Source organism: Oncorhynchus mykiss, chromosome 16, assembly GCF_057628025.1.
Source record: "Oncorhynchus mykiss isolate SJ-2025 chromosome 16, ASM5762802v1, whole genome shotgun sequence".
In the NCBI taxonomy this organism is placed as follows: domain Eukaryota; kingdom Metazoa; phylum Chordata; class Actinopteri; order Salmoniformes; family Salmonidae; genus Oncorhynchus; species Oncorhynchus mykiss.
This window is the reverse complement of record NC_143037.1, coordinates 28,138,454-28,165,591: the sequence shown is the minus strand read 5'-3', so window position 1 is coordinate 28,165,591 and position 27,138 is coordinate 28,138,454. Positions and strand designations below refer to the sequence as shown.

General features: G+C 43.1%; 1 protein-coding gene across 27 annotated transcripts in view; it reads left to right on the top strand.

The window, feature by feature from the left end:
• LOC110491786 (eukaryotic translation initiation factor 3 subunit C) overlaps nt 1-27,138 on the top strand; it is a 72,247-nt gene that overhangs the window by 10,255 nt on the left and 34,854 nt on the right. For 8 of the 27 annotated variants that reach the window (XM_021565542.3, XM_021565545.3, XM_021565543.3 and 5 more), the window contains exons 4-15: nt 1,493-1,682; nt 1,772-1,897; nt 3,735-3,786; nt 4,210-4,322; nt 13,172-13,296; nt 13,718-13,880; nt 15,689-15,780; nt 16,122-16,263; nt 16,617-16,745; nt 17,056-17,149; nt 17,460-17,647; nt 19,457-19,681. In XM_021565542.3, the coding sequence (XP_021421217.3) occupies nt 1,493-1,682; nt 1,772-1,897; nt 3,735-3,786; nt 4,210-4,322; nt 13,172-13,296; nt 13,718-13,880; nt 15,689-15,780; nt 16,122-16,263; nt 16,617-16,745; nt 17,056-17,149; nt 17,460-17,647; nt 19,457-19,681 (1,639 nt within the window). Of the gene's footprint in view, nt 1-1,138; nt 1,213-1,492; nt 1,683-1,771; nt 1,898-3,227; nt 3,366-3,734; nt 3,787-4,181; nt 4,323-8,258; nt 8,339-11,273; nt 12,417-13,171; nt 13,297-13,717; nt 13,881-15,688; nt 15,781-16,121; nt 16,264-16,616; nt 16,746-17,055; nt 17,150-17,459; nt 17,648-19,456; nt 19,692-27,138 lie in introns of those variants that run through there. The other 19 variants (XM_090202525.1, XM_090202523.1, XM_090202524.1 and 16 more) reach the window with 13 other exon arrangements.

Sequence of the window (27,138 nt, the reverse complement as noted above, 5' to 3'; positions counted from 1 at the left end):
GGAGACAAATACTCTTAACTGTTTGAATAAAAATAGTTTAAGTTACCTGTGATGAATGTTGAAAACAAAAACTGTAATTTCTATATGCAGGAAATCCTATTTTAATAATGGACATGGTAAGAATTGACTACCAAAGTAAGTGCGAGTCATAATTCCCATGACACCTTCTAGCAAAATCTGAAAAGCGGTTCCGTCATTCATTTATTCCATAGGATATTTTTAGATTCACTTAAAATAAGGTCTGTGTTTCGTGTAGGCTTACACCACCTTGCCAATTTTATAACTGTGTAGATATCCATAGGACAAGGTAACTGATCAAAATTGGCTAAATTTAAGCGAAAATCTTTTTTTTTGTAGAGTGGATTTATGAAAATATGTTGACAAACGTGACCTTATCCTAGTGAGATTTACACGGGTATCAAAATGCCGAGGCGGTTGAAGCCTGTACGAAACACAGACCTTATTTGAAGTAGATCAAGACATTCTCTATGGAAGTAGAATAACGAAGGAACCCCTTTCAAGTTCAGCCGCAAGTTATTACAGGAATTATAACGCGTCGACTATTTCTCTCTAAACCATATACCTTTGACTATTACGAGCCTGCTGCTGCCTACCACCCCTCAGAAAGATTGCTCTATCAAATATCAAAACATAGACTTAACTATAATAGACACATAGAAATACGAGCCTTAGGTCAAATCCGGAAACTATCACCTCTTTAAAAACAAAACGTTTATTCCGTTCTGTATTTTATCTAACGGTTGGCATCCCTAAGTCTAAATATTGCTGTTACATTGCACAACCTTCAATGTTATGTCATAATTACGTAAAATTCTGGCAAATTAGTTCGCAAAGAGCCAGGTGGCCCAAACTGTTGCATATACCCTGACTCTGCGTGCAATGAACGCAAGAGAAGTGACACAATTTCACCTGGTTAATATTGCCTGCTAACCTGGATTTCTTTTAGCTAAATATGCAGGTTTAAAAATATATACTTGTGTATTGATTTTAAGAAAGGCATTGATGTTTATGGTTAAGTACACATTGGAGCAACGACAGTCGTTGATTGATTGTTTTTTATAAGATAAGTTTAATGCTAGCTAGCAACTTACCTTGACTTACTGCATTCGCGTAACAGGCAGGCTCCTCGTGAGGCAGGTGGTTAGAGCGTTGACTGTAAGGTTGCAAGATTGGATCCCCCGAGCTGACAAGGTAAAAATCTGTCGTTCTGCCTCGTTCCTAGGCCGTCATTGAAATTAAGAATGTGTTCTTAACTGACTTTCCTAGTAAATAAAGATGAAATAAAGGTGAACTTGAAATCGGCCCTAATTAATCGGCTATTCCGATTAATCAGTCGACCTCTAGTTGGGACACACACACACACACACACCTATTTTCCTATGTCCCTCAAATTAAACAAAATCAAACTGGTGTTGTATTTAATGTAGGCTATCTCAATAAACAATCATTAAAAATAAGGATTATGTCATAGGTTCGAGGAGCTAACTAACCTGATCAAGACGATCCGCAACGCCATGAAGATCCGAGATATGTCCAAGTGTCTGGAGGAGTTTGAGCAGCTATGTCGAGCATTCCTCAAAAGCAAGACTATAGTGGACAAGGAAGGGATGCCTCCCTTCTACATCCGTCTTCTGTCCGACCTAGAAGACTATTTAAATCAGGTAAACATTCACAGTTCACACGGTTTCTATTAAGACACACACTCCTACCACTATGGCTAAGCACGATGATGGTTAATGTTTCCCTACAGCTTTGGGAGGACAAAGAAGGGAAGAAGAAGATGAACAAGAACAACGCCAAAGCACTCAGCACCCTGCGGCAGAAGATCCGCAAGTACAACAGGGACTACGAGACGGAGATCGCCAGCTACAAGGAGGTGAGGCTTTTCGCTATGACAACACAGGATGGTAGATTCTTAGTAATCTGTTGTTGTTGTTTTTTAGCAAATAACACTTACCAAGTGTTTGGCAACATTTTTGTAACCTTTTTGAGTCAATCACCCGGGGAACGTGGAAATCGAATGCATGAGAGCTTCAACGGTGTCGCGAGCATATAGTGTGTCAAATTAGGAAGCAAGTCTAATGTTCATATCTCTATGCGGAGCAATGCTGGTCAAATTTCCGGATAAATTGTGGTGATGGGGGGGATCAATAGTTATTTATCACAATATTATTTTGAAAAATATTATATTGGTACTTTGACTCCAATTATCGATAAATTAATGAAATGCTAGCGTTAGTTGGCTGTACCTGCATCAACACTTGGGTATATTTGATCCTGTACCTTGTTCTCCGTCTTCTTAAATAGTCAGCCATCACGTTTTCAGAACTTTTATTTCCATGGCTGATCAAAACTAATTTTCTCATTCTCTTTCTTGTCTCTGAAACAGACAAATAGTGAGCAATATGTTTGGAATATCAAATCTAATAAATTGTCAGATTAGACTGTTTGTGCATTGCTACCTGTGTAATTGTAGATAATAGGCAGAATCTACCACACACCCAAAACCGATAAGTGGAGGTGCTGGAGGCAAAATGCTAAACTGAAAAAATAGGAAAAAGTCTCTGAACACTTCCAGTCTGGTTTTACTATTGTCTACATTGTAGAATAATAGTGCTATGAAGTAACACACATGGAATCATGTAGTAACCAAAAACATGTTAAACAAATATTTTATATTTGAGATTCTTCAAAGTAGCCACCCTTTGCCTTAACTGACAAGAGTGTGCAAAGCTGTCATCTGTAAGGTTCCTTGAGCAAGGAATTTCAAACAGTCAGACACTAGAAACGTTCATTTTTTTCCCATAGACACTTTCTTTTATCTACAGGTCTGTTAATAAGACACTGTTGTACTATTGTTCAGAGATATTTATATTCAGGAATATTGAACTATTCTGACACATTTTATTCCATAGACACTTTTACATGTCTGTTCTCAGCAGACACTTTTTGTATTGTGGTTTACTTTCAGAAGCAAGAATAAAGGTTTATTTGTGTGCTGAAAAAGCTTGGTTGGCATTTCTTCAAGGTGTTTCAATGCATTATATTTGAACATCAAGTGCTGACAACATACAGAAGAGCTGTGTGCCACAGATTTTCTTCTACTTGTGTAGTAGTACAGTCTAATCTAATTTACTCCACTCTGAGCCATCCCAGAATCTGGTTTCATTTTATTAACAAGATAAATAAACTCTACTGGTTCACAGTGCACACAGAACTGAGTCTGCATCCAAGAATCCTCATCCTTGCAGCCATGATGCCGAATGCATTCTGACTCTCCGACAACGAGAGTGGTAGTTCCAGGTACACCCAGTTTTATTGAGCTGGACACCTGTGAATTCGAGGTAATGAGAATATATGTCATATACAGTGTGGAGAACAAGTATTTGATACACTGCCGATTTTGCAGGTTTTCCTACTTACAAAGCATGTAGAGGTCTGTCATTTTTATCATAGGTACACTTCAACTGTGAGAGACGGAATACAAAACAAAAATCCAGAAAATCACATTGTATGATTTTTAAGTAATTAATTTGTCTAGCCACTTCTACAAAGTGTTGACTCATGTAAATCAGAATTCACTTCGTTGTAATACGTCCCCCGTGTATTTTCGGCTTAATGCATCTTTCCCAAGACACTCTGAGCCAGTGTGAGATGCTTAGTTCCTACTAATGGCTTCGTGGTATAATAGCAATATTTTCTCTCTCTTTCAGAACCCAATGGTCTCTGCGGATGAGGAGGATGAGAAGGATGAGGTTGAATCGGGTGAGTTTCTTACCATGCCTTTTCATTACACCTCGATCTATGTCTACAGTAAATGCCATTAATGAAAGACTCAAACGTCTGCTTAGGTAATTTGGGTGCTAGCTCAAATTTGGGTGCTAGCCTTGCCAAGCCATTAGAGCCAATAGGGCAGGAGCCTCCCTCCTGTTTCGATATAGAGGCAGCTTGATGTACAAGTATACCCCCTGGACAGGAGGCTATTCTATTGCAGGGACTTACCCCCAATCAATCTCTTTAGTGCCAAGTGCCAAGCAGAGACGCATCGGGTCCCATTTTTAGAGTCTTTTGGGATTGACTCTCCACCATTACAATCTCAGGATGACATTGATGCATTCATTCTATGGACTAGCCACTGTTTTAACTGCTGTTTCTTTTAGAATCACCCATCTTCCTTGATGTCTGTAGGGGTGTCGTCAGATAGTGATGACGAGCCGGGAGACGCCAAGAGCTTCCTGAAGAAGAAACCGGCCACCGAGGCACTTCCGCCGGACAGCAGCAAGTTCCTGAAGGGAGCAGCGGTAAGATGGAGGACGCGCTCAGTGGCTCTGTTGTAGTGCACAGTTAACTTACTCAGGGTAGCCTAGTGGCTTACTCAGGGTAGCCTAATTGCTCGATTCCAGGTTGTATCACAACTGGCTGTGATTGGGAGTCCCATAGGGCGGCGCACAATTGGCCCAGCGTCATCCGGGTTAGGGTTTTGCCGGGGTAGGCTGTCATTGTAACTAACAATTTGCCTAGTTAAATAAAATTTGAAAAATCCATGCGACCATTTAGTCACAGTAATTAGACTTCCCCCAGCTCTGATACTGCTGATGGTCAATAGTAGCCTACCAAACTGCACCACTCTATTGTCCCTCTAATCGCTCTGAAATCAATACAAATGTAATCGAAAATCAAAACAATTCATGAAAGTCCATGAGCGCGTGTTGCGTAACATTTTTATACTGCCGATCAAGCAAAAAGGCAGTAACTGCTAATTTGGTTGAAAATGAGTTGTAATTCTTTTCTACAATAAAAACATGCTTAATCAGGTGGACAAGTATCCTACCTCTGTGTTTTGGAGAAAATGGGGGTCATGTTAAAAGTAACAGCATAAAGTTACTGTGAAACCAATGTAAATGAAAGCCATTTTTCTCAATCCAACGTTATGAGCAGTTACTGCCTTTTTGCTTGGTAGAGCAGTATAGGCGATGCAATTGCGCAAGAGTGGTGGCCTCTATTAAAAAGAAGATCCCATCAGCAATCTATAGGCTAGGCCTACTATTTATTTATCAACTTTTCTAATATTAAGCTCATTGCTTATCTTTACAACAGGAGTATAGCCTACATGGTTGGCATGAACATGTACCACGGGAAAAGCATCATCCAGTCGCTATGTAAGTGCATAGATGACATGTATTTTTCCCCCGCTGCCCATGTTTCGGGACAGATGCATGATAATGGTCCATTCTAAATCAAAACAAATGTCACACATTATTTAGTATGTGTAAAGACGAGATTAAATAAAGAGTAGTCGGGTGACAATATTAGCCAATTATAGAATTTGAGGTGCCGAATACAACACCTTAGAGTGAAATGCTTAACCAACAATGTAGGTAGAGTTATTAAAGTGACTATGCATAGATGATAACAGAGTAGCAGCATAAAAGAGGGGGGGGGGGGGGCAATGCAAATAGTCTGGGTAGCCATTTGATTAGATGTTCAGGAGTCTTACTGGCTTGTGGAAACTATTTTAGAAGCCTCTTGTACCTAGGCTTGGCGCTCCAGTACCGCTTGCTGTGCAGTAGCAGAGAGAACAGTCTATGACTAGGGTGGCTGGTTCTGGATGGCAGGAAGCTTGGCTCCTGTGATGTACTGGGCTGTACGCACTACCCTCTGTGGTGCCTTGCGGTCGGAGGCCGAGCAGTTGCCATACCAGGGAGTGATGCAACCAGTCAGGATGCTCTCGATGGAGCAGCAGAAGCTTTTTTGAGGATCTGAGGACCCCTGCCAAATCTTTTCATTTTTTAAATATTTGTTTTAACCTTTATTTAACTAGGCAAGTCAGTTAAGAACAAATTCTTATTTTCAATGACGGCCTAGGAACAGTGGGTTAACTGCCTTGTTCAGGGGCAGAACGACAGATTTGTACCTTGTCAGTTCGGGGATATGAACTTGCAACCTTTCTTTTGACTGTTGTCATTGGCAAACATAATGATTGTGTTGGAGTCGTGTCTGGCTGTGCAGTCATGAGTGAACAAGGAGTACAGGAGGGGACTGAGCACACACCCCTGAGGCACCCCTGTGTTGAGGATCAGCGTGGCGGATGTGTTTCCAACCCTTACCACGTTGGGGCGGCCCGTCAGGACAGTCCAGGATCCTGTTTATTCCCAGGGTCCTTAGCTTAGTGATGAGCTTTGAGGGCACTATGGTGTTGAACGCTATAGTCTATAGTCTTTTTTTTTGTTGAATTTTACCCCTTTTTCTCCCCAATTTCGTGGTATCCAATTGTTGTAGGAGCTACTATCTTGTCTCATTGCTACAACTCCCGTACGGGCTCGGGAGAGACGAAGGCTGAATGTCATGCGTCCTCCGATACACAACCCAACCAGCCGTACTGCTTCTTAACACAGCGCGCATCCAACCCGGAAGCCAGCCGCACCAATGTGTCGGAGGCTACACCGTGCAGCTGGCAACCTTGGCTAGCGCGCACTGCGCCCGGCCCGCCACAGGAGTCGCTGGTGCGCGATGAGACAAGGAGATCCCTACCGACCAATCCCTCCCTAACCCGGACGACGCTAGGCCAATTGTGCGTCGCCCCACGGACCTCCCGGTCGCGGCCGGTTACGACAGAGCCTGGGCGCGAACCCAGGGACTCTGATGGCACAGCAATGGCCCTTAACCACTGCGCTACCCGGGAGGTCCTTCGCTGAGTCAATGACTGGTGTTCCTTTTGTCCAGATGTTAAAGGGCAGTGTGGAGTGCAATAGAGATTGCATCATCTGTGGATCTGTTAGGGCGGTATGCAAATTTGAGTGGGTCTAGGGTTTCTGGGATAATGGTGTTGATGTGAGCCAGCCTTTCAAAGTACTTTATGGCTACAGACGTGAGAGCTATGGGTCAGTAGTCATTTAGTCATGTTACCTTAGTGTTCTTGGGCGCAGGGACTATGGTGGTCTGCTTGAAACATGTTGGTATAACAGACAGGGAGTTGTTGAAATTGTCAGTGAAGACACTTGCCAGTTGGTCAGCGCATGCTCGGGGTACACGTCCTGGTAATCTGTCTGGCATTCACAAGGCCGCAGGGCTTGTGAATGTTGACCTGTTTTACGGTCTTACTCACATCGGCTGCGGAGAGCGCGATCACACAGTCGTCCGTAACAGCTGATGCTCTCATGCATGTTTCAGTGTTACTTGCCTCGCAGGGAGCAAAGAAGTGATTTAGCTCGTCTGGTTGACTTGTGTAACTTAGCAGCTCTCGGATGAGCTTCCCTTTGTAGTCTAATAGTTTGCAAGCCCTGCCACATTTGCCGAGCGTCGGAGCTGGTTGGAGTATGTACGTACAGTCACTGTGGGGCTGACGTCATTGATGCACTTATTGATGAAGCCAGTGACTGATGTGGTGTAGTCCTCATTGGCATCGTAAGAATCATGGAACATATTCCAGTCTGTGCTAGCAAAGCAGTCCTATAGTTTAGCATCTGCTTCATCTGACCACTTTTTTTACAGACCGAGTCACTGGTGCTTCCTGCTTTAATTTTTGCTTGTAAGCAGGAATCGGGAGGATCGAAAAATTGTCAGATTGCCAAATGGAGGGGAGAGCATTGTTCGTGTCTCTGTGTATGGAGTAAAGATGCTCTTGATTTTTTTCCCCCTCTGGTTGCTCATTTAACATACTGGTAAAAATGAGCTAAAACTGATTTAAGTTTCTCTGCATTAAAGTCCCCGGCCGCTAGGAGCGCAGCCTCTGGATGAGCGTTTTCCTGTTTACTTATGGTCGTATACAGCTCATTGAGAGCGGTCTTAGTGCCAGCATCAGTTTGTGGTGGTAAATGGACAGCTACGAAAAATACAGATAAACTCTCTAGGTAGACAGTGTGGTCTACAGCTTATCATGAGATACTCTACCTCAGGCGAGCAAAACCTTGAGACTTCCTTTGATATCGTGCTCCAGCTGTTGTTTACAAACATAAATAGACTGCCACCCCTTGCCTTACCAGAGGCTGCTTTTCTGTCCTGCCGGTACAGTGTATAACCCGCCAGCTGTATGTTATTCATGTCATCGTTCAGCCACGACTCTGTGAAGCATAAGATATTATTTTTTAATGTCCTATTGGTAGGATATATATGCTTTTAGTTTGTCCGTTTTATCATCCAGCGAATGTACGTTGCCCAATAGTACTCTTCGCCTGATCCTCACAAGGCAACCTAATCTCCTTCCACAAAACCTCTGTCTCTTTCTCCTGCAAATTACAGGGATGAGGGCCTGTTAGGGTGTTTGGAGGAAATCCGTCTCGTCCAACTCATTAAAGAAAAATGATTAGTCCAATTCAAGGTGAGTAATCGCTGTTCTGATGTCCAGAAGCTATTTTCTGTCATAAGAGACAGAAGCAGTAACATTATGTACAAAATAAGTTAAAACCGATGCGAAAAACAAACAAAATAGCACGGTTGGTTAAGAGCCCATAAAATGGCAGCCATCCTCTCTGGCGCCATTATTGTAGTGAATGATGCCCGACATAAGGCCAGAAACAACGCCTTTTTTGAATCATAGTCGCACACCTCATGTAGCCTAGCTCATAGGCCTATGTTTTAATAAGGTTTGTATCGTAAACTAAAGTGGCCAAACAACTTCTTAAATGTAAGCACGTTAATCCACTTTAGAAGGGGTGTAGCGCCTAACTGGCAAACATAAGCAGCTTGTGAGTTTCAAGTTTGGGGAAGGTATTTTTCACCATAAAAACCTTTATAATAAAAGCATTACACCTTTTTATAATAAAAGCATTACATGCATAGTTGCATTTACTGTCACTTTTGATAATGGTGTTTTCTGCTAATGGAACATTCGTGTTTATAGCCTACTGCCATGTGCACATTGCTGCTTTTATAATGTGAAGAAATTGACTAATAGTTTATCAATATTTAAAGCTGAACGTTCTGATCTGTTGCGTCAGCCACATTGTGTAAAAAAAAAATTTTTTTTGATGCTAGTGGTTGTATTAATGTGGGATCTTTCACATCCCACAACTGTCCCAGACTTTGGAATATTTATTTATCGCATAGAATAGGTCAACTTTTGTACTATGGGGGATAGTAGATTGACATAGGCTAGTGCTTTTGCTGTTCGTTAGGCCTACTAATCTTGTTGGCTGACCAAAAGTAAATGTGCGCAATTCTTCCAATATCTTCAGAATGCCCCTCAGAATTAGATAAGGACGTGCGCTGTTTCGTCCCCGAAGTGTCTGTCTTCACTTGTAGCCCGTGAGAAAGACCCAAACACTTGATGGAAAGCCATGTGAGTGAGAGGTGCTTCGGAGCATGCAGCGCTCAGGAAAAAGGGCATAACACAGCACTCCAGGCCAAGGGCACAACGGCCACACAATTTGAGGCATTTTCAAGTGCTTGTCAAATTGTGAATGAGAGACTATTGGCGTGTGTACAGCCTGCGCAAAAAAACAAAGCAGAGCTCATGCCTTTCAAGCAACTTTTTTCAAATTGTGAGAGTCGCATCATGCAGCCTTACAATGTATTAAAAATCACATATAGCCCAACGTTTGTAGAACACTGTTCTATACATCAATAAATCAAAATGAAGCATATAGTACTACCTATTTCTTTGTTAACCGCTCAACACAGGTTAGCCTCATCTGCACACGCCCTCAAATCGTTTGAGAATATCCTTTCTATTTTATCCAGCTTTGTTCAATTGTATTCTTCATATTATAAAATAATGCCACGGAATTCTAAGCAAATCTTGTCTGCTAAATGAACTAGTGTAGCTCACAGTCATTTGGCTATTGTTCTTCTGTAATAGACTATATTTTCTTCATATCATGCTTCTTTAGACCTGTCTAAATTAATAGATTTATTGTGAAGGTGTAGGCTATTTTACATGGATTATTAAAATGTAGATGTTCGAAGTCTGCATCAGTGGCTTGTAGGCTATGTATGGAAGCCAGGAGATGCTAAATTAACGTGTTTGCTAATTAACGGTCAATTACCGTGACACCGACAGTTTATTTGCTTGACAATCACCGGCTGACAAAATTTCGTGACCGCCACAGCCCTCCCGGTACTCGCAGGAGGCCTTTTGGTAGGCCGTCATTGTAAAAAATAATTTGTTCATAACTAACTGACTTGCCTAGTTAAATAAAGGTTCAATTTTAAAAAGCCCTAAACGTGACCAACAGAAAATATGATGCGTGCATACAAGGAACTGACATTGAAACATGCAACAGTAGCAAGCCAATCCTCTCACAGCCCCCCCAAAATGCTATGTTATTGAACATACTTCTCTAATGAAGCAACCAATATAAAACAGAATTTCAAATATTTTCCAAAATGTCATTCCCGGGAAAATACCATTCTAAATAGCGCACCTGATGCATGTGGTTCCATATGTGACAGAGCTGAAAATCTCCAACGTAGAAAGAGGGGGAGTCTAAAGATTAGGTGGTGGGCGATGCGCTCGTAGCCTTGCCTATTGTATTGCCCATGCACTCAAATGGATGACTGGCTTCAATTAATAAAAATAGTAGCAATATCAAGCTGATATCCTCCTCTTGTTAATTGTGGCAATCAAAACTATGTTTTTAACATGCGATTGCATTTAGAATTGTTGCGCAATGACTGTGCTTATAAGAACACGTTTCACTCCAGCAGCATCCAGCTGTTTGAGAGCTGCGTTGTCCAACAGGTGATATCGTTCTGCTCATAGCCTACTAGTCTCTGTAGCATATCCTGTGTGTGTTTGATAAATGAGCTGTATGACGAACTAACGAATATACACGCACCAATTGAATTCCACTCCATTTTGCTAATTCACCCATTGTCCGATAAGCATGAGCGGTCAAATGTATTTTTTGGGCCGCTAACCGGTCAACAGTTAATCGTTAACATCGCTAATATAGACCCACGCTTGTTCTGCTATGGGGGCCAGTTCTATATTACTTTTTTCAGAGAGCGTAGTAGTTGAACCATGACCTATAACCGATTTTTAGTAGGAATTGTCAATGGGTAGGGGCTATGGGTCTATCTGCGATTGACTGTATGACTACTTGAAAACACATTTGTAGTGTGTGTAGGGGCAGTGGTCAACAACCATCCTCCTGGAGATCTATTCTCCGGTAGATTTTCACCCAACCATCACAAATCACAACAGATTCTGCCAAACAAGTTGTTGTTGAGAAGCTACGTGTAATTGTGTGTTTGCAATTCTAACTCTTCCGCCTTTCCTGTCATGGGATGAGGTTATAATAATGTCAGTGTTTGAGCATGCTGGTGAGGACAATGTAAATAAAACCACTACTTGTCACGAATCCCGTTTCCTGAGTCTGTTTTTTGCCTATGTTCTGTCCTGGAGAGTTTTTTCCGGCGTCCTGGAACGCACCCTGTCTGGTTGCCGGGAAATGTAGCCAGTTGGGGTTTCTGATTACCCGCACCTGTATCGAAAAATGGTCAGATTGCCAAATGGAGGGGAGAGCGGGATAAGGTGTGGTTGGCTACACGGGATCTTCCTCTACGGACTGAGTCGAGGAAACTGTCACCAAAGTTCATTGGTCCGTTCGTGGTGGAGAGAATCATTAACCCTGTTGTGGTCCGACTCAAATTGCCGGCAACGCTTCGAGTACACCCCACCTTTCATGTCTCCTGCCTCAAGCCGGTTCACCTCAGTCCTCTGTTACCCCCTCCTCCTCGTCCTCCTCGGATGATCGGAGGTGGTCCTGTCTACACAGTGCGCCGCATCATTGACTCCAGACGGCGGGGTCGAGGGTTCCAGTATTTAGTGGATTGGGTAGGATATGGTCCTGAGGAGAGGAGTTGGATTCCTCGGCGTCAGAACCTTGACGATGACCTGCTTCGTGACTTTTACCGCCTCCACCCTGGCGCTCCGGGTAGTCCGCCCGGTGGCGTTCGTCGGAGGGGGGGGTACTGTCACGAATCCCGTTTCCTGAGTCTGTTTTTTGCCTATGTTCTGTCCTGGAGAGTTTTTTCCGGCGTCCTGGAACGCACCCTGTCTGGTTGCCGGGCAATGTAGCCAGTTGGGGTTTCTGATTACCCACACCTGTATCCCATCAGCTATCTGCACACCTGGTCCTGATCATCATCTCTCCTCTTCATAAGCCCGGACCTGACATCCATTCCCTGCCGGATCGTTAGCCATGAACAGTATGTTGTGCCAGAGTATCAGCCTCAAGTTGGATAGAATTTGTTTTGTTGTTTGTTACGTATTGCTTGCCTTGAACTTACCTCCGTTTGTTCTGTCTTCAGTTACTCACCCGGATCATTTACCCCATTCCCGCCTGGTCGTCGGAGGATTCCGCTTCCCCATTGGATCCACCTATTTACTCCCATCAACTCACCACCGCTACCCGCTACGCCACCTGGATATATCTACCCATTCACATTCACTTGTAAATAAATACTCACCTTCTTCCTACTCTCCTTGTCCTGGTCTGCTTCTGGGTTCGATTTTGAAGAAACGTGACACTACTTTTGTACTTCATACCATCGAGGACAACTATGCTGCTGCTCTACATTTTAGACCTATCTGATTATGTTTAGCTAACACCCTCTTGCTTTCTCCATGATCTTTCCTCTCACAGGGACACCTTCCAGAGCTTGAGCACATCTAAAACAATAACTGGAAAAGATACTTGCATGCTATGATTTAGACTTTCTTTATAACCTTGTCTACGATCCTGGTCCTTCGTCTTCTGGCGACCCACTGCATCTTCTGACGACCTATTGAAAACAGTACAACAATGATACTGCAAATTAAGATGCATGATAGATGCCTTTTTTAGTTTTGATGACAAAATGAATCCTACATGCTTGTGGAAGTTCGTGGCTTTCTGGGTCCAACTCCAACTGACAGGTTGAATACCATGTGCCTTTTTTGAAGGGGTAAGGGGTTGGGCTTTAGATTATTATATTAGCCAATCAGGCCTGTATATGTAAATCTCTTCAAATTTGTATCAATCTGACTGAAGATTTCAGTGGCCCAAGGAGGTTCAGGGAAATCAATTATTGCAAATATATTGGTGTTGTTTTCAATAAATTAATAGTGATTGATTAGATATACAGGGATGATTTAAAAATGACATTAAGACTGCATGGGGGCTTTAATCTAACTCGTGTATGTAATAACAGTATATGTCTTCAACAGGATGAGGAGTCTTCCAGCAGCAGTGACGTGGATGACGAAGACTGGGACTCAGACACAGCGGAAAGCGGCAGTGGTAGTGAAGACGAAGAGGGCAATAACGCCATTGCCAAAATCTTCCTCAAGAAGTCAGTCCCTGTCCTTTGTACCTTGTGTGTTAGGATGGAATTATTGTGGATTGAGTCTAGAGTCAATACCACTGCCTCGGTTACCGAACATTCCTCGAAGTCTAAACATCCTGCCACTGACTTTCATTCACTATATCTCACTCTGTATGTTAAACGATACTCTAGAGCAGTGCTTGGCAACAGACAGCCTGCGAGAAACATTTGGCCCCAAAGCGATTTTTTTCGAGCCCCTCAATGTTTTCTTAGTTAATAAAAAAAATATATAATAATGTCCCGGCCCTGCAACCTGCTGCGCATGAAAAAATTGTCTGACCACTGAATGTAGTTGCCTACCCCCTGCTTTAGAGACTCGTCTCTGACATCAGATCAGTTTTACACACTGACCAAAATTTATTCACAACACCTCATTCTGTCTTGCCAGGTCTGGTAGTGAGGTCGAGCGACACACCAGTGAGAAGAAAAAGGAGGATAGGAAGAAGAGACACAAGCGGAAGGAGCGCGTGGAGGAAGAGGCAGAGGAAGAGGCCCAAGAGGAGGACGAAGGAGAATGGGAGAAGGTGAAGGGAGGAGTGCCCCTCGTTAAGGTGGGTAATCAAGTTATGGCACTCCACTTATCTGTATGTATAGTTTGTGTTCATTAACCACCAAATGTAAGAATTGACAAACGGAGAGGGACCACCTGACCTTTACTAATAAGAAACACATTTTTAGTTTTTCATTGCAAAACGTTTTAAAGCATTTTCTCTCTAGTCCCCAAATGAACACAACCCAATGGTCCTATATGGTCATAACGCGTCTCAGAGTAGAAGTGCTGCTAATCTAGGATAATTTCTGCCTCTTAGATTGTATTGACCTGATCCTAGATCAGCACTGCACTGAAATGCTTTGAGTACAGAGCCAAACCTGCCAGTGAATGTGGATAGTGCTAATTGCTTTTCCCAACAGGAGAAGTTTAAAGGTTAGGTAGCATGAACGTAACCACATTTAACATATGGTTAGTATATGCATCAAAAGTCCCAATGCAAAGTTTCACCTCACTTTTTAATTTGTTGTGTTATTACATAAAACCTATCAGAATGCCGTATTCATGCCAGAAAATGTTTTTGTGGGTCTGATGTAATATGGAGGACCCGGCAAGCCAGCCTATTCCCTATAATGTGAACTCCAACAGAAATAACTTCAAATTCAACCAAATCATTTGCACTCAATTACATTTTCAGCTCTTACAAGCAAATACTTTATGAATGTATTGTTGCAAGCTGATTTGTTGAGGCTGCTAGCCAACCAGCCTGCAAACGTTATGTTAGCACTGCATGGGTCAGCCAGTTGCTATAAACACCTAGCTTACAGCTACATTAAAGTAAACCAAGGTTTTGGACGCCATCTCACCAGTTACCAAACAATGTTGCCAGTGAATGCAGTTCTTAGCCAGCCAGCTACGGTTTGTTATTTTAGCCAGCTAACTAGACTAGCTAGCCAACCACCACGGGCGACATAACTGAATAGTAAGCCAAAAAACAACACCACCTGGTCTAGCACAGGAACCCAAAGAACACACACAAAAAAGCCGTCAGATATAAAGTACAGAGAGTGGAGACTGATATGCGGCTGAGTTGGCTACCAAAGAATGGCCAAGGACAGAGACATTTCAAAGGGAGACGCCATTTCACCGGCAGAGGGGAGAGTCAGCTAATCCTATAGTGAGGCAAATCTAAAGTAGATTCCAGAGACAATAATCCAGAGTCGGCATTGGGCACAGGGGACGAGGGGAAGAGACAACAATAAAACGTTGATCTGAGGAAGGCTCCAGGCAGATTGAAGTTATCACAACAGCACAGTCAGTCAACTACTGTAGGGCGCTAGTACTAAGCTAAGGTTGAAAAACTCAAAACACGTCAAAAAGTTGACCAAATAAATTGTAGGACAAAAACGAAGAACAGACGAGGTACTAAACAATTAGAGCAGGCAGGAATTATTTTCCACTTTCCTTTTGCACCAGAGGCAAGCCTGCCGGTGCAGAAGTCAGAGCCGCATGAAGCAGGTGAGAGGGATCATGCGCCCCCCCAAGTGTGGGGAATTTGATTGGCTGTTTACATCACACTACCTCGTGATTGGTAAATTGTAGCTCATCACTGCCAGCAGCCTGTCTGCATGGCTAGTGGCTAACATTAGCCAGCTTGAGCTATCTAACGCAGAGTAGATTCAGAGAAAATAGTTAATTGTGGTTATACAGAAATAAATGAATAAATATGTTTAAAAAAACATGTTTGTATTTATACAACTGTTTGTATTTATAGCTAACCAGATCGTGCCTTCAACTAAGTTACTAAGTCTTTGACCACAGTGTGTTGTTACTTTAGTGAGTAAAAACTCATGCTTCCCACCCTTTAAGATGTTTGCCAAGGGAACAGAAATCAACACAACAGTTGTTGTAAAGAAACTCAACGAGATTCTGCAGGCCCGTGGAAAGAAGGGAACAGACAGGTACGACTCATTTGACTACATTGACATAAATACTCGGTCCCAAAATGTACCCCTAGTCGATGGCCCTTTGTCGATCTGAAAACCATGCTGAAGTAAACAATATGGTATCGGTTGTACCTAAGGCTATGCGAAGTTTTTGCCTTTCACAGATATAGCACTTTCATGTCTACAAAGGGACATCAGGTATGGTTTTGGGGTTTCTTTTGCTACCAGATAAAAACGCCATTCAGTAAAAGCTCTGGCCGATATGACACCAAAGCCTGAAAAGACCCTAAACTAACTTAGCACTGTCCCTACCCGTTATTCTCTCTACCTCCCTCCTCTACCTATGCTTTGTTCAGAGCTGCCCAGATCGAGCTTCTCCACGCCCTGGCCAACATCTCCAATGAGAACATTCTGGGCGAGGGCATCCTGGTCAAGATCAAGTTTAACATCATCGCCTCCCTGTACGACTACAACCCTAACCTGGCCGCCTTCATGAAGGTCAGACTCACTGGCGTTAAATGCTAAGTTGCTAAATTCCAAATGGTTAAATGCTTAAATTGCTAAATGCTAAAACTTTCCTGTTTTCTTACCGTCCATCTGCCCACTCCACAGATGTGTGGCTATATGCTAACGGAATAGACTGTCCATCATAGTCTGAAGGGATTGAGCCTGAGCGGTCTTAATTCTGCTACCTCAATATGAAATGACAACACATTTGGGGAGGGAAAAAAATATATATATTTCATGTGCGTTTTCGTCCTGGATTCTCCCGTATCCGGCCCAAGTGTGACACCAAATCACGCTAATATCTCCTCATCCATTTTTCCTGTCCCGCCCCACCCCTCTCCCAGGCTGATATGTGGAAGAAGTGTCTGGACTGCATTGACGAGCTGCTGGACATCCTCTTTAACAACAACAACATCTTTATCGGCGAGAACATCACCGAGGACAGCGAGAACCTGGCCATTATTGACTCACAGGTAATTCTCTCACATAAAACTCTTAGTGGTTGATTGAGTTTCTTTCAGTGAATGAATGATTGATTGGTTCATTTATTTGAACTACTCCAAACGAGTAGTTCCCCACAGGAAAATTTAAGTTCTAATATCATTCTAAAAAATAAATACATATACAGTCAAGAACAAGCACCTATCAAATACATTAGTCTTTTACTTATTGCCATTGTGGTCCTTTTGGCAAGAAGACAGGCATGGCAATACACTTCATGTGATAGGCTGCAGTTTGCAGTAGATGGTACAAATAAATTCAGTTTCTCTATCCATTCCTCAGCCATTCAGGGTGCGCGGCTGCATTCTGACCTTGGTGGAGAGGATGGACGAGGAGTTCACAAAGATCATGCAGAACACTGACCCCCACTCTCAAGGTGAGGCCCTCTCATAGTGTTCTCGCTATTTTAGATCCACACTCGCATTTTCGCATTATCCAAGTCACTTGTGCGTCTGTCAATGACCAACTGAATTGATACTCAATCACTATAGATGCATATGAAGTAACGGGATTAATGGAATAGACAGCAATATAATTCCTATGAAAACCTGTACCATGTACATAACACACATTATTGGGATCACTTTTTTTTTACCTATGAAAACCCATACCCTGATCTCTTTTTCACACCAACTTTAAATTTCACACAATGATATTTAATCACTCACTCTCTCTCCCTCCCCCAGAGTACGTGGACAACTTGAAGGACGAGGGGCGTGTGTGCGGCATCATCGACCGCCTGCTGGGCTACCTGGAGACCAAGGGCAGCACGGAGGAGGTGTGCCGCGTCTACCTACGGCGCATCATGCACACCTACTACAAGTTTGACTACAAGGCTCACCGCCGCGCCCTGGGCCTCCAGGGAGAGACCAAGGTAAGGAAATGGACCCGTCATGAACACAAAATTACTTTCAGGTTATGTGTACACTCAATATGGTAGCCGGTGTACCAATCATAGAACTTGAATGGAAATGTATGTTTTAGTAATTATATTTCCATGGTCTCTTTCTTGTTTTAAGTTGCAGGATGGGAGAGATGTAAGCAATGTGGCGGATACTTACTAGGAATTTGTGTAAAACGTTTGAACGAAGAATCATAAAAGGACATGAAGTCACAAATTTCTGAACATTAAAAATCCCAATTTCTTTTAAATGTTTTAACATCACACCCCTAGTCATAACCCAACCTTGTCCTCACCTAGTGTCGTTACGATACCAGGCCTAGTATCACGATGCCATAATTTTAAAAAATCCTAGTGGTAGAAAAAAAAGTGGCCTAGCATCCTGTTCGTCCTGTCCCCTGAACGCTTGGTCACATTTTCTAAACGTTCTCCAAAAACCTGTCGCTGAAATTCACACTTCTACTCAATACAACTCATTGAGTTTAACTCCACACTGTTAAGTGGAAAAATGGAATACTGCATAGAATGGCTAATTTGCTCATATTTGCAAAGGCCTACCTGTGATTTGGTGGGAGGAAAGAAAAAAACAAATCAAATTTGCCTAAACTATGTTGTTACTCCCACTCGTTCTATTCTGGTTAGAGCCAGTTTGTACTGTTCTGTGAAGGGAGTAGTACACAGTGTTATACGAGATCTTCAGTTTCTTGGCAATTTCTCTTATGGAATAGCCTTCATTTCTCAGAACAAGAATAGACTGATGAGTTTCAGAAGAAAGTGCTTTGTTTCTGGCCATTTTGAGCCTTTAATCGAACCCACAAATGCTGATGCTCCAGATACTCAACTAGCCTAAAGAAGACCAGTTTTATTGCTTCTTTAATCAGAGCAAAACATTTCAGCTGTACTAACATAATTGCAAAAGGGTTTTCTAATATTGAATTAGCCTTTTAAATTATTAACTTGGATTAGCTAACACAACATGCCATTGGAACACAGGAGTGATGGTTGCTGATAATGAGCCTCTACATCCATGTTGATATTCCCTTAAAAATCATCCATTTCAAGCAACAATAGTAATTTACAACATTAACAATGTCTACACTTTCTGATCAATTTGACAAAAAATGTCCTTGTTTTTGAAAGAAAAGCTCATTTTTAAGTGACCCCAAACTTTTGAACGGAAGTGTGTATTATTTAAACTGACGGGGGAATAGATGCGGCAGGGTAGCTAGCCTAGTGGTTAGAGCGTTGGACTAGTAACCGAAAGGTTGCAAGTTCGAATCCCCGAGCTGACAAGGTACAAATCTGTCGTTCTGCCCCTGAACAGGCAGTTAACCCACTGTTCCTAGGCCGTCATTGAAAATAAGAATTTGTTCTTAACTGACTTGCCTAGTTAAATAAAGGTATAAAAAAAGGAAGAGTGGGTGGAGAGAAGCTGGTAGGGGTTGCTGATGGCTGATTCCAGCTGCCATATGTGGTTGGCACTTGAAAAGTGAAGTGGATATTATTATTGATATTATTGGACTTGTGCGTACAAGAGACTAGTAACTGTTGCTGACTTTATAAACATTTTATAACAGGCAGGTTCTTGTAGGTTCTTTAGATCGGTAGGGCTGAAAAGGTTGGTTATTATTATATGACACGGTACTACGGCATTTTTAAATGTTTTAAGTGTCATGACATTTTGATTTCGTGGTACCGGTACACTGTGCAACACTATACTCGCCTACTATTGAATTGTCACTTTATCCCTCTCCCCCTGCTCTCTTTGTATTTCCTCCCTAGTCTGAGCAGGATGCGGAGGAGAGCGAAGGCGAGGACAGTGCCTTCATCATGGACCGCCTGTGCAAGTTCATCTACGCTAAGGACCGCACAGACCGCATCCGCACATGTGCCATCCTGTGCCACATCTACCACCACGCACTTCACTCGCGCTGGTATCAAGCCCGTGACCTGATGCTCATGAGCCACCTGCAGGATAATATTCAGCACGCTGACCCGCCTGTACAGGTATGAGCACGTGAGTGTGGGCACACACACACACACACACACACACACAACAGGGCAGCACCCAGTATGCCAAGCTGTTCATACATATAGGGGCACACACACCTGCTGGGCAACATCCGGCAGGCTACAGGGCTCCAGACTAACTCTTTCCCTGGGTGGCACTGGTGCCAGTGCCACTAAAACACACAATTACCATTGGACAAAGGAACTTAATGATATATTTAAGGAAGCTGATCTACAAAGCATATTTAGAAACAAGTTATGATGCAATGTCAACTTGATCAAACACAAGTTAACCCTTAGCTACAAAGCAAAATGGGCAACTGATATATGGCTAAAACCTAAGCTCAGAATTTATAACCAGATCCAAAACACCTATGATCTAGAACCCTATGTCACCTGTCGGTTAACAAGAAATCAAAGATCCTTGTGAGCGCAGTTGAGAAGCAGGATACTGCCTCTGGCAATTAAAAAAGGTAGCTTCAATGCCATAAATGAAGATGATTTGCTTGGTACAGCCTGCGATTTAAGGGAGATTATACATTTGAGTAACCCTGTTTGCAGAAAATGCAACAGAAACCAAAACTATAATGAGGAAAAACTTGAATGACTATTCAGAAAAGGTTGCATATTTTGTACTGAACAAAAATAGAAACGCAACATGCAACAATTTCAACGACTTTACTGAGTTACAGTTCATATGAGGAAGGCAGTCAATTGAAATAATTTCAATAGGCCCTAATCTATGGATTTCACATGACTGGGCAGTGGTGCAGCCATGGGTGGGCCTGGGAGGGAATAGGCCCACCCACTGCGGAGCCAGGCCAAGCCAATCAGAATGAGAAGCCGGATGTGGAAGTCCTGGGCTGGCGTGGTTACACGTGGTCTGTGGTTGTGAGGCCGGTTGGACGCACTGCCAAATTCTCTAAAACGACATTGGATGCAGCTTATGGTAGAGAAATGAACATTAACCACTCGGGCAACAGCTCTGTTGGGCATTCCTGCAGTCAGCATGCCAATTGCGCACTCCCTCAACTTCAGACATTGTGTTGTCACACAACTGCACATTTTAAAGTGGCATTTTATTGTCCCCAGCACATGGTGCACCTGTGTAATTAGCTTCTTGATGTGCTACACCTTTCAGGTGGATGGATTATCTTGGTAAAGGAGAAATTCTCACCAACAGAAATATAAAGAAATTTGTGCACAACATTTTAGAGAAATAATATTTTTGTGCGAAATGGAACATTTCTGAGTATTTATTTCAGCTCATGAAACATGGAACCAACACTTAACATGTTGCGTTTATTTTTGTTCTGTGTATTTCCAAAGCTTGATAAGTTGTATAACTGAAAGGTTTTTGTTTTGTTTCAATTGTTGTACACTGACTGCACAAAACATTAGGAACACCGGCTCTTTCCATGACATACTACCCAGGTAAATCCAGGTGAAATCTATTATCCCCTATTGATGTCACCTATTATATCCACTTAAATCAGTGTAGATGAAGGGGAGGAGACACGTTTAAGAAGGATTTTTAAGCCTTGAGACAATTGAGACATGGATTGCGTGACTGGCCCATTGAGGGTGAATGGGCAAGCCAAATATTTAAGTGCCTTTGAACGGGTATGGTCCACCACCCAAAGGACTTTCAGCCAACTTCACACAACTGTGGGAAGCATTGGAGTCAACATGGGGCAGCATCCCAGTGGAATGCTTTCGACACCTTGTAGAGTCCATGCCCAGTCTAATTTGAGGCTGTTTTCAGGGCAAAAAGGGGATGCAACTCAATATTAGGAAGGTGTTCCTAATATTTGTATAGAGATCAATCAAAAATCGGCCAAGCCGATATTAGCCTTTTCTAGGCTATCAGCCCTTTTATATCGGGTTTGCCGATAGTCCCTCTACATAACAAAGCTGCTGCCACTCACCGCCTGAGCCACGAGCACTGCACAATGCCGAGGAATGTCTAACAGAGAAAATAATCATCAGCAGCAAGCTCAACAGAATGGTGCAGTTTTGAGAAAAGGATGAATTGAACATTGTGACCAAAATCGAACTCCTGTTGCAAATACTAGTTTAGTTAATTCACTAATAATCAGGATTGTGTCAACATACCTGCATGCAATCAAATTGTATTTTTTACATACACATGGTTATCAGATTTTATTGCTAGTGTAGCGAAGTGCTTGTGACCTAGCTTAGCATAGCTATATGCAGGCAAAGATGACGATATCTAACCCTTTCATCTGTGGTGTTGGCTAGCTAGCTATATTACCTACTATGCTAGCTAGATTTTTTATTTTATTTCACCTTTATTTAACCAGGTAGGCTAGTTGAGAACAAGTTCTCATTTGCAACTGCGACCTGGCCAAGATAAGGCATAGCAGTGTAAACAGACAACACAGTTACACATGGAGTAAACAATTAACAAGTCAATAACACAGTAGAAAAAAGGGGAGTCTATATATACATTGTGTGCAAAAGGCATGAGAAGGTAGGCAAATAATTACAATTATGCAGATTAACACTGGAGTGATAAATGATCAGATGGTTATGTACAGGTAGAGATATTGGTGTGCAAAAGAGCAGAAAAATAAATAAATAAAAACAGTATGGGGATGAGGTAGGTGAAAATGGGTGGGCTATTTACCAATAGACTATGTACAGCTGCAGCGATCGGTTAGCTGCTCAGATAGCAGATGTTTGAAGTTGGTGAGGGAGATAAAAGTCTCCAACTTCAGCGATTTTTGCAATTCGTTCCAGTCACAGGCAGCAGAGAACTGGAACGAAAGGCGGCCAAATGAGGTGTTGGCTTTAGGGATGATCAGTGAGATACACCTGCTGGAGCGCGTGCTACGGATGGGTGTTGCCATCGTAACCAGTGAACTGAGATAAGGCGGAGCTTTACCTAGCATGGACTTGTAGATGACCTGGAGCCAGTGGGTCTGGCGACGAATATGTAGCGAGGGCCAGCCGACTAGAGCATACAAGTCGCAGTGGTGGGTGGTATAAGGTGCTTTAGTGACAAAACGGATGGCACTGTGATAAACTGCATCCAGTTTGCTGAGTAGAGTGTTGGAAGCAATTTTGTAGATGACATCGCCGAAGTCGAGGATCGGTAGGATAGTCAGTTTTACTAGGGTAAGTTTGGCGGCGTGAGTGAAGGAGGCTTTGTTGCGGAATAGAAAGCCGACTCTTGATTTGATTTTCGATTGGAGATGTTTGATATGGGTCTGGAAGGAGAGTTTAGAGTCTAGCCAGACACCTAGGTACTTATAGATATCCACATATTCAAGGTCGGAACCATCCAGGGTGGTGATGCTGGTCAGGCGTGCGGGTGCAGGCAGCGAACGGTTGAAAAGCATGCATTTGGTTTTACTAGCGTTTAAGAGCAGTTGGAGGCCACGGAAGGAGTGCTGTATGGCATTGAAGCTCGTTTGGAGGTTAGATAGCACAGTGTCCAAGGACGGGCCGGAAGTATATAGAATGGTGTCGTCTGCGTAGAGGTGGATCAGGGAATCGCCCGCAGCATGAGAAACATCATTGATATATACAGAGAAAAGAGTCGGCCCGAGAATTGAACCCTGTGGCACCCCCATAGAGACTGCCAGAGGACCGGACAGCATGCCCTCCGATTTGACACACTGAACTCTGTCTGCAAAGTAATTGGTGAACCAGGCAAGGCAGTCATCCGAAAAACCGAGGCTACTGAGTCTGCCGATAAGAATACGGTGATTGACAGAGTCGAAAGCCTTGGCAAGGTCTATGAAGACGGCTGCACAGTACTGTCTTTTATCGATGGCGGTTATGATATCGTTTAGTACCTTGAGCGTGGCTGAGGTACACCCGTGACCGGCTCGGAAACCAGATTGCACAGCGGAGAAGGTACGGTGGGATTCAAGATGGTCAGTGACCTGTTTGTTGACTTGGCTTTCGAAGACCTTAGATAGGCAGGGCAGGATGGATATAGGTCTGTAACAGTTTGGGTCCAGGGTGTCGCCCCCTTTGAAGAGGGGGATGACTGCGGCAGCTTTCCAATCCTTGGGGATCTCAGACGATATGAAAGAGAGGTTGAACAGGCTGGTAATAGGGGTTGCGACAATGGCGGCGGATAGTTTCAGGAATAGAGGGTCCAGATTGTCAAGCCCAGCTGATTTGTACGGGTCCAGGTTTTGCAGCTCTTTCAGAACATCTGCTATCTGGATTTGGGTAAAGGAGAACCTGGAGAGGCTTGGGCGAGTAGCTGCGGGGGGGGGGGAGCTGTTGGCCGAGGTTGGAGTAGCCAGGCGGAAGGCATGGCCAGCCGTTGAGAAATGCTTGTTGAAGTTTTCGATAATCATGGATTTATCGGTGGTGACCGTGTTACCTAGCCTCAGTGCAGTGGGCAGCTGGGAGGAGGTGCTCTTGTTCTCCATGGACTTCACAGTGTCCCAGAACTTTTTGGAGTTGGAGCTACAGGATGCAAACTTCTGCCTGAAGAAGTTGGCTGAAGAAGTTGCCTGAAGAAGTTGGCTTTAGCTTTCCTAGCTTTCCTGATAGGAACTAATAGCCAACATAGCTAGCTAATGTTATCTGGTTATCATTTTGAACATGCACCTTTTTCTGCAACGAGCCATCTGACTTACGGTCTAATGTTAGCTATTTACTGGTGTGCTGATCTGACCAGCCGTCATAAATTGCCACAAAACAAGCAAGTATAGTGTAGAGAATCATTTTATCATCTAAACCGCTGTGAAATATGTTTTCCATAACCAAAAATATTGTATTTTCAACTGTTTGAAGCTTGTGCATTTGCATTTGCAAAGTAATCAGACCCCTTTTTCCCACATTTTGTTACGGTACAGCCTTATTCTAAAATGGATTAAGTTATTTTTTTTAATCTACACAGAAAAACTCACATTTACATAAGTTTTCAGACCCTTTCCCCTGAAGCACCTTTGGCAGCGCTTACAGCCTTGAATCTTTTGGGGTATGACACTACAAGCTTGGCACACCTGTATTTGCCGAGTTTCACACCTTCTCTGCAAATCCTCTCAAGCTCTGTCAGGGTGGATGGGGAGAGTCGCTGCACAGCTATTTTCAGGTCTCTCCAGATGTTTGATCTGTTTTAAGTCCGGACTCTGGCTGGGCCACTCAAGGACATTCAGAGACTTGTCCTGAAGCCACTCCTGCGTTGTCTTGGCTGTGTGCTTAGGGTCATTTTCCAGTTGGAAGGTGAACGTACTCCAATCTGAGGTCCTGAGCGCTCTGGAGGTTTTCATCAAGGATCTCTCTGTACTTTGCTCTGTTCATCTTTGCCTCGATCCTGACTAGTCTTCCAGTCCCTGCTGCTAAAAAACATCCCCACAATATGAGGCTGCCACCACCATGCTTCAGCATAGGGATGATGCCAGGTTTCCTCCAGGCGTGACGCTTGGCATTCAGGCCAAAGAGTTCAATCTTTGTTTCATCAGACCAGAGAATCTTGTTTCTGATGGTCAGTCCTTTAGGTGTCTTTTGGTAAACTCCAAGCAGGCTCTCATGTGCCTTTTACATAAAGGCCTGATTGGTGGAATGCTGCAGTGATGGTTGTCCTTCTGGAAAGTTCTCCCATCTCCACAGAGGAACTGTAGCTCTATCAGAGTGACCATCAGGTTCTTGATCACCTCCCTGACCAAGGCCCTTCTCCCCAGATTGCACAGTTTGGACGTGTGGCCTGCTCTAGGAAGAGTGTTGGTGGTTCTAAACTTCTTCCATTTAAGAATTATAAAGGCCCGTGTGTTCTTGGGGACCTTCAATGCTGCGGACATTTTTTGGTACCCTTCCCCAGATCTGTGCCTCGACACAATCCTGTCTCGGAGCTCTACGGACAATTCCTTCGACCTCATGACTTGGTTTTTGCTCAGACATGCACGGTCAACTGTGGGACCTTATATAGACAGGTGGGTGCCTTTCCAAATCATGTCCAATCAATTGAATTTACCACAGGTGGACTCCAATCAAATTGTAAAAACATTCCATGATCAATGGAAACAGGGTGCACCTGAGCTCAATTTCGAGACTCATAGCAAAGTGTCTCAATACTTAATGGGCCCACCCAATAAGGTATTACTGTTTATTTTTTAATTAATTAGCAAAAATGTCTAAACCTATTTTCGCTTTGTCATTAAGGTATTGTGTGTAGATTGATTAGGAAAATGCACTTTATAACACCTCTTCGCCAGGCCAAATATGTACACTCCTTTCTTGAGACATCAATATCTTAACAGCCTTCATTTCTATTATAGACATGTTTGCGCAGTGACAAACCTATAAGCCTTCAGCGCACTCATGTAGGAGAGTCCACTTTTTATAAAACACAAAGGGCTATTGGTATAGTGAAGGGTGTAAGTGTAAACCCACTTTTTTTTCAGTGGGCATTATTTATACTCACTACTGATGCGTATAAAAGTAATGTAGTGGAGGTATATGACTTAAGTATGTAGTACAAAAGAGAGATCGTGCACATGAAATATAGTCACATGCTCGCTGTGCACACAGCTTAGTTTCAGCGGAATATCATCTGCGGGGAGTAAGAGTGTGTAGCTCTCAGCTGGTTTTGGCATGGAGCAGCTCACAGAAGAATGACATCGGTAGCCGGTAGGGTAGAAAAGATGTTTCAACTTGTATCTACAGTAAATTCTAACTAAGGCAACAATGGGTATGCAAAGCAGGTATTGAAAAAGTTTAGTTCTTTGTTACTGGACAATTTGTGATGCGCAGTTGTCATGATGCCTGTTTACATCAGGAGCATAGACATGGATGGGCCTGGGTGGACAGAGGCCCATCCACTGGGGAGCCAGGCCAACCCAATCAGATTTTGGTTTAAGCATTGTTGTTGACTTTTTCTATGTAAAAAAAAGTGGGATTTGAGAGTGAACAATCTATACGAAAACTGTGGATTTTTCACACCGGGTGCCATTCATTCACTGGGTGGACCGTTTGGGAACTTTTTGGCAAAATTTGAGTATACCCACTTCAGGCACCACGACACCACTGCATAGGGCCGATGGAAAGACAGCATTCACACACAGCATGATGTTAAAGGATAGGCAGTGCATAAACTAGGACATAATAAACCAGGAGGTCCCAATCATAAGAATACAAAAACACAACCATTTCCCTGTTGAAATGTACAACTAAACTCAGCAAAAAAAAGAAACGTCCTCACTGTCAACTGCATTAATTCTCAGCAAACTTAACATGTGTAAATATTTGTATGAACATAACAGGATTCAACGACTGAGACATGAACTGAAAAAGTTCCACAGACATGTGACTAACAGAAATGGAATAATGTGTCCCTGAACAAAGTTGGGAGTCAAAATCAAAAGTAACAGTCGGTATCTGATATGGCCACCAGCTGCATTAAGTACTGCAGTGCATCTCCTCCTCATGGACTGCACCAGATTTGCCAGTTCTTGCTGTGAGATGTT